This window comes from Chaetodon auriga, chromosome 6 (genome assembly GCF_051107435.1).
Source record: "Chaetodon auriga isolate fChaAug3 chromosome 6, fChaAug3.hap1, whole genome shotgun sequence".
Lineage (NCBI taxonomy): Eukaryota > Metazoa > Chordata > Actinopteri > Chaetodontiformes > Chaetodontidae > Chaetodon > Chaetodon auriga.
In genome coordinates, this window is record NC_135079.1 from 21539702 (window position 1) to 21553746 (window position 14045).

The window sequence follows — 14045 nt, forward strand, 5'->3', positions numbered from 1 at the left end:
TCTTTGCTACTTTGTACCCTACATCACGATTCACAACTTAATTGGTTCCTTTTATTTGCAACATGGTATGGTCTGGCCATCAGGAGTACCAGGAGACGTCCTGGTGGGCCGGTCGTCCTGTGGGCTGGTTGAGCATCCCATTATACAAAAAGAGCCAGAGAGATGCGTCATTGGCCTACTTTGAACCACCGTGCACCTGCTCCCCCGCCAATCGCAGCAGTCAGAAAGTGGTGGTATTAATGGCTGGTGTGTCTGTATGTGCGTCGATGGGGTGGGGGCGGTGGAGTACCCGTGGGCGGGTCTGGGTAAAAAAGTCCTGGGCCATTTGTCAATATGGAGTACATGAACATCACTGAAATTCATTGCATTCCACTCTTGGATGAAATACAACAGAATGAGAAATAATTTTGTCAGAAAAAGAGAGTGCATGCCAATAACCAAAAGAAAGGTAGGAAGAAAGACATAGCCAAACAAAGGATGGCATTTAGAGAGTACTCCAGGGATGGGAGGTTAAGCGAGGAGGAGGAAACATGGGGAGAAGATGGAGGAGGAATTACACGAGTAGCCTGATAATCAGCCCAATATGCCCTATTGTTTCAAATGCTTGACTAAGTTTGACGTGGCATCATGTGTTTTGGGAGGATCATAGTGACTCATTTTCAGTCAATTCTGGCAATGTTACATCGAGCAAGTTCACAGAGAGGAGGACTGTTTAAGAGATACAGATCTCACTGGTGCAGTTGTGATAACACACAACAAGGCATCACTTCACCACAGTGGCCATTGTTTTCTTGTATGAGAGGAGAAAATAACTAGCTTAATGAGGCTGTCAAAGGGAATTATCGTGGCTATGACAAAGACACTTGCCAAAGGAAAAATAAGGCTGTTTAATTAACTGACGTGGGGGCAAAGGAAACTATGGGGACTTTTTCTTTAATGTAGTCAGTATGTTATCCTTTTTACATAATCAGCTGGATGGCTAATTTTGCAAGGTAGCAGCTGAAGTTAGCATAAAACATTGAGTGGGCTCCTGGTCAGAGGTACTGTTTTCTTACAAGACCAAGGATATACAATAGAGAAAAGGGATCAATTTGTCCAGGAGCGAGGTTGTAACAGTGTTTAATCAGTTAATACATCTGACTAATAACTGTCAGCAAGTGAGCACAGTCAGGATGTCATCTCATAATATACAAACCATGGATCTATTGAGTAAAACTGGCTTATGCACACATGACTGCGATGAAATAATCAACTGATCTGGCTCTTTCAGACATTTCACGTTATTGGACGTAATTAACACACTTGTGCATCACATGGTCTTGCGTTAATGAGCCTCTGTGCCAAACATGCCTCACAGCCCAGAGCTGTTCCTGGGGGCTTGGCGAAACTCGCTTTACGAACTAAACGGAATGAACTTGTGGTGATTTTTAATTTGTATTTGAATGCCTCCCCATTTCACATTTGTTGCTATAGACATTTCCATGCTCACAGTAGCTCTCTTGTTAGCTCAGCGCCTAAATAAGAACCTGCACTTTCTCCAGCAGTTGACATGGATCTGTGCCAAGCAGCACTTTGTTTTGTGGTTGGATCTGTTCTCCTGGAGACAATGGTCATACAAGAGAGGAATCCTTTTGGCTACAGTAGTACTCCTCTGCAAATATTAACCAAACCTGGAAGTGACTAAACCTCCTGTTGTACACACTAAAATATCTGTTGTTATAAACATGCCATATTTCATTTAGTGTAGCCTACACTGAAACTTTAGCGTGGACGGCTGATGTGAGTGACCTTCTAGAGCCTCATGGGTGATGCTGCTCTCAGTGCTCCCATCACTTCATCCCAGTTGCCCAAACATGGTCAGTCCCTTCGACGGTCGCTTTAACCAGACAACAAATTTCTCCTGATTGCCTGCAGGCTGTTGTGTTGGCTGCATGTGTGTGTGTGTGTGTGGGTGTGTGGGAGGATGTCTGCGAGCTCATTTGGTGTCACAATTGGATGTTCAGAAGAGGATATCTTCCTTCAGATTCGGATGAATTTCCCATTTTGTCAACGTGTTCTAAAAAGCATGAGTAATTTCATAGCTTTCGTTCGCCAACTCAGAGCTGCAGTGTTCTGCTTTCAACAACAAAATGAACACACACAGGGCAGACATGCACAAACACATCTTTCTCAGCCAAACTCAACCCTTTCCCTTTTTTCTTTACTTGACTCCTCTCCTCCACTTGTCCTCGTTTCTCCCTCTTCAAGTCCTTTCTTCCCCTCTTCTCCTCCCTCTGTCACTTCTCTCCCTTTCTCACTTCTCGGTGCTGTGATCTTCAGTGTGCTGCATCACCGGTGAAGCCACGTGCTCTCTGTTTATCATCAGGAAGGGGAGGGAGATAGAGAAAGAGACTTAGAGAGAAGACGACTGCATCTCTCTCTCTCTCTCTCTCTCTCTCTCTCTCTCCCCCTCTCTCTCTCTCTCTCTCATTTCGCCTGGTGCATCCACAGACACAAACACTCGGCGACGTACACTACTCCAGCCCTTAGTAGCCCGAGGGACGGACACAGGGACACAGAGACCAAAAAACAGCTAAACCAGACTGTACCGACCGGAGACGCTCTGAACTACACCACAGGTACAGTAAAGCTTTATCTGTCTGGAGCATGATTTTTAACAGTTTCTGTTGGAGAATGTGTGTGAAATGGTCACCCCGAAGTGCTGTTTTTGTACTAAAATTAAGGCGAAAAACAATTTGTGAAGCTGACAGGAGCAGAATGTTTTCACTCTGTCCTTAATCTGTCCAGGAAAGTAAGATTTAAGCCCCCATATGCTGCAGAAGGAGGAGGAGGATGTTAAAATGAGGACAGGATTTTTGGCACAATGTGTGTGAATACTGCTGCTGAGGCTTTGTACTCTATACTTTACTTCCCCCGCCCCTCCACACACACACACACACACACACATACACACTCTCACATACACACACACTTCCCATCTCCAGCTTCTGCATTGGCGTGACTATCACGTCGACAGGTTGAATTTATTGACCCTGCATGAAACAAAATGCGCCCTTTCCACAACAGTGGTGCCTATCAGTGCAACTAAAACTATTAGTACGTGTTTGATCTGAGAGGTGATGTCTTTATATTGTATTATACTTGTATCTGCAGTGAAATAATAAAGTTGTGTTGAAGTTGCTGCTTCTAGAAAAACTCTCGCGCTTTCGGTAAACGCCACAAATCTCAGTCATTAACTGCAGAGAAGAGCGAGCAGTGCTTGCTAAAGACAATAATATTTCATTTGCAGCAGACTGAGGTGAGTGAATGCTGAGTCTACAGTAGGTGGAAGTCATAAAAGTTGATTGAATTTGGTGCAGACTAGTGTTAGGGGTGCCCCAGATCTCACTGCATTGGCTGAATGCTGCTGGCAACAACTGGAAGACTGAGGCTGGAATGCGTGATGGCTTGGTTGGGTGCTTTTTCAGACAAGACCCGATGAGGCATTTAAGGCTTTAAAATGCCTGTATTCTGTCTGGTTGTAACTTAATTGTAACTAATATTCATAAAGCTCAAAATTTATTTTCAGGGGGCGTGGTTTGGGTCAGATCATAACTAGACTATGTGCACAAAGATGAACTGATTTTTTTATAGCCCATTTAAAACCTTTGTAATTGCGACAATGTCAATAATGTCAATGTCCCATTTTTGTTTGGTCCTCTTACATAATTTCACCGTAGGATTCAGAACTCCGCTCCCCTTACAGTTTCCATGCAGGGAGGGTTTTCATTCTGTTTTAAAGCTGTAAAACTTGTTGGCCTTTTTCATTACCGTACTGCTCCTTCACTACATGAAACAACCACTGAAGCCGAGCCCGTCTTCCTTTGGGAGTGGGCCTGTTTCTCAGCTCACGGTTTATAAATAGATTTACAAAGAGCAATAGACTCCTGCTTTTGTTCCTACATGAGCTACATGGAGCCACACAGCAATACTAGCCTTATCACCCACCTTGTCACTGCTCCAGTCAGTCCATACTGGGAGAAAGGAGCTGTTTACCAGAATCTTCAAGGAAGAATATGTGGAAAACAAAATTTAGTCCAACTGAAATCAAAATTAATTATTTATATGGTGTGCTCATTTTAAAGGACCAGTGTCTAGGATTTAGGGGGATCTATTGGCAGAATATTGAATATAATATTCATACGTATGTTTTCATCAGTGTATAATCACCTGAAAATGAAAATCACTGATTCCATTACCTTAGAGTGAGTGTCTTCTTCTTTTCGTGAGTTTGCTGCCACCTTAGGTGGGGAGGGTGAGGCGAGAGGTATTCAGTGGTTTGCAACCTACATTCTCACCACTAGATGGCACTAAAACCTACTCACTAGTCCTTTAATGTGTGTAAATATATGAACAACACTGGTTTAAGTCTTACTCTTTTTTTTTTTTGGTGTCAGCTCCTGGGATGTTGTTAGCTGTTGCTTTTCTTCCACCTGCGATTTGTGCACTTCCTGTATCACCCTGTGTCTTCCTATGTTACTTGCTTCCTGTCTTGATTTGAATCACCAGTTAACAAGCAGAGTGCTGTCAGTTTGGACATTCTGGACATTTGCCATAACTGGATCCATGATAGAGAAACAGCTGAAGCTAGCTAGACCCCCTTAGACTCCCAACAAGTGACTCAGCAGGTGCTGCAATAGTACAAACTACAAAAAACTATAGAATAGTACAAAAACTAATATCTGGTAGGACTCGAGGCTAAATTTAGTAATGCAGGCTAACTAGCTCAATAGCAAACTGTCACTGTCTGAGTGGAATAACAACAACACGACTGGTTTTCCTAAATGTTGAAAGTTGTTGAAGGACGGACGGCTTAAGTCATCAACATTTGACAGCAAACACTATCTGGGCTATCTTGTTGAGAAGGAGAAGGAGGGAAAAATGTTATCGACGTTGGTAGGATATATAATTATGACAAATTCTAGTCAGTAATGGTGCCTCCTGACTGCACCGACTCTGAAGATATGAGTCAACTGCAGTGTGTTGCCTAATCAGTCTACATTTCCTCACAGTGAGGAGAATTCAAATTTCAGTTTGACTTTAAGGATAAACAGGCAAAAAGTGAAGTTTCATCTGTCCTTTAGCGGAAAAGGACATTTATTATGATTCATACAGTTGCTGATCTATACTCATGAGTCTTTGGTTTTTGTTTTGGTTCTTTCGGTTCTGGAGTGACTCTTCTTCCTCCTTGAAGTCTCCGAACCCCACTCTCAGCCCCCACCCGCTCACCCCCCTCCCACCGACGTTTTCAACAGCTAAACAATGACTGGCACTGCCAGTGGGCCACTGGAAAAGCAGTGTTGTTATAACCATGTTTTGCATGCTGATATGCTTCCTCTTTGCTAGATGTTTCTGTTGGATCTGTGCTCTACTTAGCGTCTATTGGAATGGGACAACAGCACTATTTATGTAATTTAGTCAGTCTGTGTCGTTGCTTTCTCATTTCTTTCTGGCCACTATTAGAGACTGATAAAAGTCAGTTAATGCAGCTCTAAAGAATCCAAACTGGATTTTCCAAGGGCAGCACAAGTTACTTATCTTTTTTATTGATTATAAGAACTAGAATAGCATCACTTACTCAGTCACAAGAGAATCTCTTTCTATTAATTGTTAACCTTCACATTTCTCTCCCTTGTCTTTCATGGCCACTATTGATACCTTCTGTTTGCTCTGTGTAGTTTTATTGCATGAAGTCTCCTCTTAAATTCTGTGAATCTTATTACTGCCTTTGCACCTGCAATGCACCAACACCAGTACAGTAGATCTTGTCTCTTGTATTTTTATACCTGCTGCTAGATGGGGCCTGGATTGTTTTGGAACTTCCCTCCCAAGGCTGGCTGCACGGTTCCACAGAGCCTCCTGCAGACCATGTACGTAGGATCGTGAAGCCACTGTATATCTACATAACGTACCATATCGTGCCACACAGGCCTCTCCTTTATCCAGCCTGTGTGGATTTCCTTATGGCATTTCCGTCCATCCGTTTCATTTTGTCAATCAGTCAGTCCAGTGTTTCACACATTCATTCCGCAACAATGGGCAAAAGCCCACAAATCCAATGAAAATCCATCATCTAGTTAAACGTGCAATTAAACAAACATGCACAGGACAGAAACAGGATGAGTAGTCCATCTGTCATCTCACAAATATCTATTTAGAAAACATTTTTAAATCACAACAGATACTGGAACAGACACTGGGAATTAGGCTGGGAGCAAATCCAGAACGTGAAACAGAAAATTCCCTCAACAGCATTTGGCGGCAACCAATTCCAAGAAGACACACTGTGTCAGTGAGACTAGTCCAGCACTAGCCTTTTGCTCGTTCTTCAGACCCCTGAATGTTTTTGCACGCATCAGTACCCAGCGCCACATATAATATTTTAAAGCAGTTTTGCCAAACATCTCGAGCTCATTCACTCAATTCAGACTTTAAATTCAGTGTATATTGGTAAAAAATAATCGGAAACACTTGTGTTGGGTGATGCATCACACTGCTAATACCACTGATCCAAATTCCAAGTTCCAAAGAGCATGTAAAAATAGCCAACGACTCCATTATAACAGGCTTATTCCTTTCAAAAGTAAAAGCTTTCAACCGCTAACTAACGCTCTCAGTGGTTACATGAAGAACCAGTTCCAGTCAGTCACAATCCTTTCACGCTATAAGACAAAACACAACACAACTTCACCAGCTATATTGTGTAAAATGCAAATTTCACACAATCACATAATATATTGGCTTAACTTATCAAGGCGGGATAGTTGAACCTCGAACCTTGAAAAAAGGTCTACTTACTCGCTTTTTCTGGAGCTTTCAAACACGATCACATTATCACATGACTGAAGTCCCATACATCTCCATGATTGCTGAGCAAACTTCATCCACTGATGAAGACTGTGAAATGCTGTTTAAAGCTTGGAAAAAAGCAAGTGAGTGGACCTCCAAAATCTTCCCATCATATAAGCGCTCTTGTGACCTTACATTGATAATGTCTACCAATATGTCATTATGGAAATATGCACAGGAATACATTACACATGCCACAGAGAACACCCATTAGCCAACAGCTAATGGCTTTGGGCCATTAAAAAATACATCATTGCTAAATTATTTTCAGAATTAAATGTGGAGTTCAACCATGCTGGTTTTTTTAATCAGTTTGAGAGCGAAGACGTTGGACATTAGCTTGCTATGTGTAGTTACATTTCATAACTGAACTGATTCAGTTTCTTGTATGTAATTCATCAAATAGATTATAACATTCAAGAACAGGATCAATGAAGCTGATCCCACATTGGTCTTTTGGTGAAATTTACCTTGTAGCGCCCCCGTCTGACCTGTAGCCCAGGTGACAATTCAACGTCCAACTGGTAGCAAGTTTTCTGATCCATTTCTCATCAGCAAAAACACTTGATATGACTCAATTGGATGAATTTACATAAATCTCACCCTCATTGGTTTATATTACTAGTCAAAAAGAAATTGAGCATACCAGCATGTTCTGTCATCACACATACACACGCGCATTATTTTTTCTCAATGTGTTATCTATTACTGTCGTCCATCCACTTTGAAATGCCAGCCCAGGTGCTGGCTGTTCTGTATGGTTGTCTGAGTCAGTCCGGAAGGAACTGCATGTTCCACACATCTCTGCATGCGTATTATTACATTTTTGCAATGGAGCTTCAGTGTTTAAACAATATAGTTCATCTTAGCTTAGCAACTGCTAGAAAGGCTAGCATATCTGCGGTGGTGATGATTATCTTGACACATCTTCCTATACCCAAAAACAAGTGACGTTCAGCATATTCATCATGTCAAAAAGACATTTTACATATTGTGTTATGTGATCACTGCAGAAAAAAAACATCATGCTCAGAATGTGCCCAGTGCAGATGTCATGATGTGTTAGAGTCAAGAGGATCCATTCATTCAGTGAATGCTGCTGCTGACATATTGGTTATTGAATGTCTGCACTGTGCCACCTATGGTCACTAATGGAGGGGTCTATAAAAATAGAGGATGGCACACCAGGGACGGCAGCTTCATTTAATGTGGAAACATGGTTTTGTGTTTTGCCCTCAAGAGGAGTTGTTATTCATTGGAAAACTGAATGCACCTTGCTGTCAACAAAAATGCAGAAAGAGGTTTGAAATGTTGCTGGATAGAGATTGGTACTGAAATATAAATGTGATGTTATTTGTTTTGTTATTTGTACAGAATAAAAATAGTAGCCTGCCATGTCAGGATCACAATCCATCAAGCTAAAAATAATATGTGTGGTGTGTTTCCATATCACCTCCTCAAATACCCCTCGGCTTTGTCTGAGTATCTGTGAGCCAGCAACAACCAGAGGAAAACTGAATATGATGTTAGCAATAGCTAATAGATCTACCAATCAAATAAAAGTGGCGCATTCATTCATATTTGGGTTTTAGGTGTGGAGGATTTGAGATATCTGCCTCCTTCCCAACACAGTGGGGGTGAAGACTTGCATTTAGGACATCAGGATCAGCAATTTGTCTTCCCAGAGAGTGTCCCCATTACTCTGGATAATCCACAGACTGTATTTTTTAGGTCTGCAATTTATCCAAAAGTAACAGTGACACAGTTTCTCCAAACATATGTGGCTGATTGATTTTTTTTAATTGTCATTTCTCTACTGTATTTGGGTGGAGGCAGACATCTGAGAGACGAATGTCTTTAAGCTGGCACTTTTTCCAAAAAAAATCTATTTTGCATTAGTATGGCGTGTCATACCTCCATCTCTTCCACACCTTGTTTCTTGTCTCTCTCTACACTGTGACTAACAAATAATGACAAGAATGCCAAAAAATACTCTTACAAAAAGGGACAATGGTTCTAGGCACATAAAATCTAAATCATCTCCTAAGGTTAAATACCACTGTAGATTTAAGTAAAAAAAATACAGTATGACTCTGTAATTTCAGTTGAAATACAGGGCAATCACTGCTCTTGGGGTTCGGGGTTATGGCCTGTTTTTGGTGGACACTAATAAAACCATGTGTCTCTGAAGGAAGTGATTGCAGTTTGCTCAGCAAACCATTCATCCCCTCTGTGTGCTCCACTGAGCTTTGCTCCTCGACATCTGGTTCTCCGTTTGGTTCAGGAAGGAGTCCGGTAAACACTCCCCTCTTCCCTCAATGTACTGCTGGTAGCCACACTGTCTGCCCGTCTGCGCTGCTGGCATCCACTCTGCAGCTCTGTGAGCGGACCATAGAAACGCAATCACTAGAGTGGACATTTGGTTGCATTTTTCAGTGTGGCTGCCTGGACGATCCAACTGTGCCATTCAGCTTGAGCCAAATAAATCAAAGTCATGGTGTGTGAATGTTGGTGAGCAGTGTAGTGAACTAAGATGTAAGCTTTGGCTGTGGCTGCTGGCTTTACCATGATGGTAGATGACAGGTTAATTTCTCAACACCTCAGCAGGCAACAGTGATGCATGCTCATGAAAAACGGGCTAACTACTGAGAGGTGGATTTGACCTTTTCAGCTTGAAGCTCATGCTTTTAGAACCAGTAGGTGAGTTAAGAAGACAGAGCTATAACTCAGCGAATGTCATCAATCACTGGTGAGATCGTGACAGAAGCTGAGTTTCGCTGTATTGTATAACTAATGTACACTACAGCTCCAAAAATGTATGGACACCACAACATTGCTCCCATGTGTGACTGCTGCAGAGGTTAGTTCTCATCCAACCACAAGTGCATTAGTGAGGTCCAGCACTGATGTTGGTAGTAAGGTTGCAGTTCATCCACAAGGTGTTGAATGTAGATGAGGTCAGGGATCTGTGCAGGCCAGTAAAGGCCTCCAAAAACATACCAGGACACCCATCTTCTTATGGACCTGGTTGGAAGCATGTTATTTTCTAAAATCCTGCATTTAGGTTTCCCTTAATTGGAACCAAACAGCCTCAGAACATTATACATTTGGCAATGTGCATTCAGGCAGGTAATGTTCTCCTGGAGTCTAAAAACTGAACTAAACTAAATGTGTCCATCTGTGTTTTCCAGATAGTGAAACTTGATGCATCACTCTAGACAACACATTTCCACTGTCCCAGTCTGACTGTGATGTGCATTCTATAAATTTCCAGTAACTGTTTACGTTCTAAAAAAAGGGATGTATAGTAACAAACATGTACATTAACAGACAATCCAATAAACGATTTAAGTTTTGAAAAAAATGGATACCAAACAACCTTTTCCTTACACAGTAGAACTATGGCACATTAATAAAGAGAAAGTATATATCAAAGCAACAAAGAACCAATTAAGGTGTGAACACCGTAAAGTGTGGCTGTAACTGTCCTACAAAGAAACCCACTGGAACCATAAGTAAATCTGTTCATTTGTAGGCAATTCTTTTCATTACATATGCTTCATTAACTATTTATCTATTCTTCTGCTGTGGGGGAGTCAGGAAGCAGCCACTGCCAAGTGATGTTTTTTTTTTTTTTTTTCCCAAGCAGATATCAGAACAACACATAGACATTGTTTGAAATGCCTTGAATAAAAGTCACCTTTCCCTAAAATAATAGTGCTAAACTGGAAAGCTATTTTCATATTAAATATACCCTCCAGTGTTTTGTGCATATCTGGCTGGAAGTCTTGTTGCTGGACTTTCCCAAAATATATTCCAGTGATTGGAATCCTGGCTCTCACATTGACTGCAGCACTTTGAACCCTCTAAAGCGTGCTCTTTGCTGCTGGGTAATAAATAATCTGATCAGATACTTCCATCCAAATACTCTCCATGTTTGTGAGTCGGTGCACTTCAACTGAAAGTCACAGTAACACTCTCGAAATGAGCTTTGTTTTCCCTTTTATTTTTTTTAACATACTTTGTGGAAAGAGATTTTTTTTGTCATGAACACCTTATACAATCTGGAGGTAGCACCTAAAGCTTCTTTCAGCACTGGGTTATCTATATCTAGCCAACAGCTTGGTCAAAATAGGAAATGTAGACACTGATAAAACCCTTTCAAAGTTTGGAAATCTTTTAATTGTTCCTCTTCTATTATTAGCCAATTTTTCAAACTACAATCCAGTCGATTAGGCCTTAAATTGGGATCAGAGCCACAACATCTATTGATTTTTAGGTTATCATGCAATTTATATTCCAGATATGAAGCTGAAATTTTATTGCATGTAGTTTTTATTTTTATTTTTTCTTGAATTCCTTATTATTACCTAATAGTGTCCGAATGAGAGGTAGTAATAAGTGAGAATTCAGCGTCTTTCCACCTGGCATGGTAATCTTGGCTGCACAGATTCATCAGTGATCTAATGTGAGTCCAGTAGAAGTAATCTTTCAAATGTGGTACAGCCAGATTTTCTTCTTTTGGAGTCGTAATATTTTAAATCTAACTCCAGGCTTTTCCCCCTCCCAAATAAACCTGGAATTAATTTTAGCCCACTCAGGCAATTGTTTTGAAACAGAAAAAGTGGTATTGGTAGAATGTTGATTTTCACAGATTCAGTTCTTTGGGTGAGACTCATGAAATGCTTTCAGTTCTATCTCTGTATATCTAATTTTATTTTGGTCAAAAGAGGGTTAACTTCCTTAGCACACCGAAATATTTCAGTGTTGCCTGGTCCCATTTCAGCTGAAAAGTTATCTTGTTGTGGGGGAATATAGTTTAATGTCAAAATCAGACTTTTTGAACATTTATTTTTTTTAACATTTATGCTGCACATTTACCAAAAATGTCTAAAAGTTTCAACAGGTCAGAAATCCAATTGTAAGGGTCATTTAAATATATCAAAACATCGTCTGCATACAGTGCAATCTTGTGTTTTTCCCCAAGGTTTTAATGGTGTCAGTGCAAAAAGTTCCACAGCCTTGTCTTGTGCCTTGTTCAAATTTAATAGTGTCCAGCAAGTACCAATTTATTTTTATCTGGGCAGCTATTTTATTGCACATTGTACTAATTATGTTAATAAACTCTTTGTCGAACTCAAGTCTCTCTAGAACCTTGTACGAAAACCTCCAACTCATGGAATTGCAGGCCTTCTCTATATCCAGACAGGTCAATAAGGCTTGTAATTCATTTTCTCAGATATGTCTCAATATGTGCAGGGACTGTCTGATACTATCATGGGTTTGTCTCTGCGGGACAAACCCTGTCTGGTCAGTGTGGATAAGACGGGGAAAGAACTTTTCAAGTTTCTCAGCAAGTCCCACAGTCCAATCTTTTTCCTCCCTGGGGGTAACAGAGACAGCAGCTTCTCTCCATGATGGTGGGATTTTCGCATCTTTTACAGCTGAATTAAATGTCTGGAGAAGACTTGGTGCTAACTCAGACTGGAAGGTCTACCATTGTCTACCAAGAAAGAAAGAGCATCCAGGCCAGGATGTTTATTTGCTTTTAGCCTAGAGATTGCACTGTCCTATGCTTCCTCTGTTATTTCAGCTATTAATTTGTATTTTGGTCTTCTGACAATGCAGGTAAATTGAAGTACTCTGAGAATTGTCCAACTCTTTGTTCATCTGAGCCCTGATGCTTTTTAACTGAGCAGTTGTTGCTCCTAGATTGCCCACTTTACAATTACGTACATGGAGGCTGAGGCTGCTGAGGCATTAGAAGAGGTCGCCACATACTTTTGAAGATGAAAGCTGTGTCCAAAATCACTCCCTGTTAGGAACTTAAGAGTATTATGTGAGAGTATAAATGTAAGTATAAAGTATATGAAAATTCCCAGAATGTAACTGAAAGCAGGGTTCAAAGTATGAACACTACTTCTTGCTAAACATTCCACAATGTGTTTCACATTTGATAACTGTGTAAATTATAGTTATGATTCATCCGTCAGCCTGACAGTGTCTGAAATGTCACCTTACTGCTCATTGTAAACTACTAAGTTACTACTAAAGCTGGGAAAGAGAGAGACTTTTCTCCAAGAACTTCAGTTAACAAGGTGAATTTACATGTAAAACAAGGATACTGTCCTGCTTGATCTGCCTCCAGGTGTCTTCAGTTGCTGACTCGATAAAGGAATGAGAACAGATAGAAAACAACTAGATGAGCAGATTTGCCAGGGAGCTGTCTACAAGGCTTTACTATTAAACACTGACATGTTTTGGTTTGGTGGGAATAACTTTTTTCCTTTTCCTGAGGTGGAAAATGGTGGAAATGACCACCTGAGTACCACTGGCCTCTTGACTGTTAATATATGCATTCAAACCCAGACACGAGTGGCCTTCACTTTAATCACTGCTCTCACCTCAGGCAGTGGCAGCTCCTCATCCAACCAACACACTCCTTCAAAGCTGGGAACATATTTTAGATTATACATCACAGCAGGAATTAGTTGTGTTGGCATGCAGGTTGGAGTTACTGCTGGTGCTTATAAAGCGTCCAGACAACTGGAAATTTCACTTGTTTTTAGATTTCCTCTCAGATTAACACAAAACCATCAGAGATATAGTTAAAATTTATATCACAATATTCTTCTGATATCAGAATATCTCACACAAAATACCTCATCTACATTATGTTCAGTGCAATAAACTGTAATATTTGCTGTAGTCAGTGTTACAAACCTGGCTCAGGATTTGCAACAAATGTGACTCTATGAACAAATGAAAGGTGAAAAATATGTTTATTATACTAAGCATGACAGCTCCTAAAGAAATATGGGAGTGTTATTCATCAGTGGTGTAAAGCGTGTGTGGATGAGTGAAGTGTGGGTGGTAGAATTAAAGGAAAATAACCAAAAGCAGACTTATCTGCAGTGAAAGCCATGAGGAAGGTATCCTGGCTGCTCAGCAACAAAAGACACAAAACTCCAAGGATAGCAGGCTGTTTGTATCCTTTGGCCACTCCCTCTCCAGGTGCAGCCAGCCAGCTCAGACAGACCTGACACTGCAGGAAGACACCTGGAACAATTTAAAGAGCAGCCATCACATCGGTCTGGTATGACCAGTAGCTTACAATGACCAAAGCTGGCTAATGTTGAACTGAGTCAGTTCACTGA

General features: G+C 40.9%; 1 protein-coding gene across 8 annotated transcripts in view; it reads left to right on the forward strand.

Moving 5' to 3' along the window:
- The first annotated feature begins 2101 nt into the window (after positions 1 to 2101).
- Positions 2102 to 14045, forward strand: part of ndrg4 (NDRG family member 4) — a 56440-nt gene continuing 44496 nt past the window's right edge. For 4 of the 8 annotated variants that reach the window (XM_076733140.1, XM_076733141.1, XM_076733144.1 and 1 more), the window contains exons 1-2: positions 2469 to 2618; positions 5836 to 5909. In XM_076733140.1, the coding sequence (XP_076589255.1) occupies positions 5836 to 5909 (74 nt within the window). In that variant the 5' untranslated portion in view covers positions 2469 to 2618. Of the gene's footprint in view, positions 2619 to 5835; positions 5910 to 14045 lie in introns of all 8 variants that reach the window. The other 4 variants (XM_076733142.1, XM_076733146.1, XM_076733143.1 and 1 more) reach the window with 2 other exon arrangements.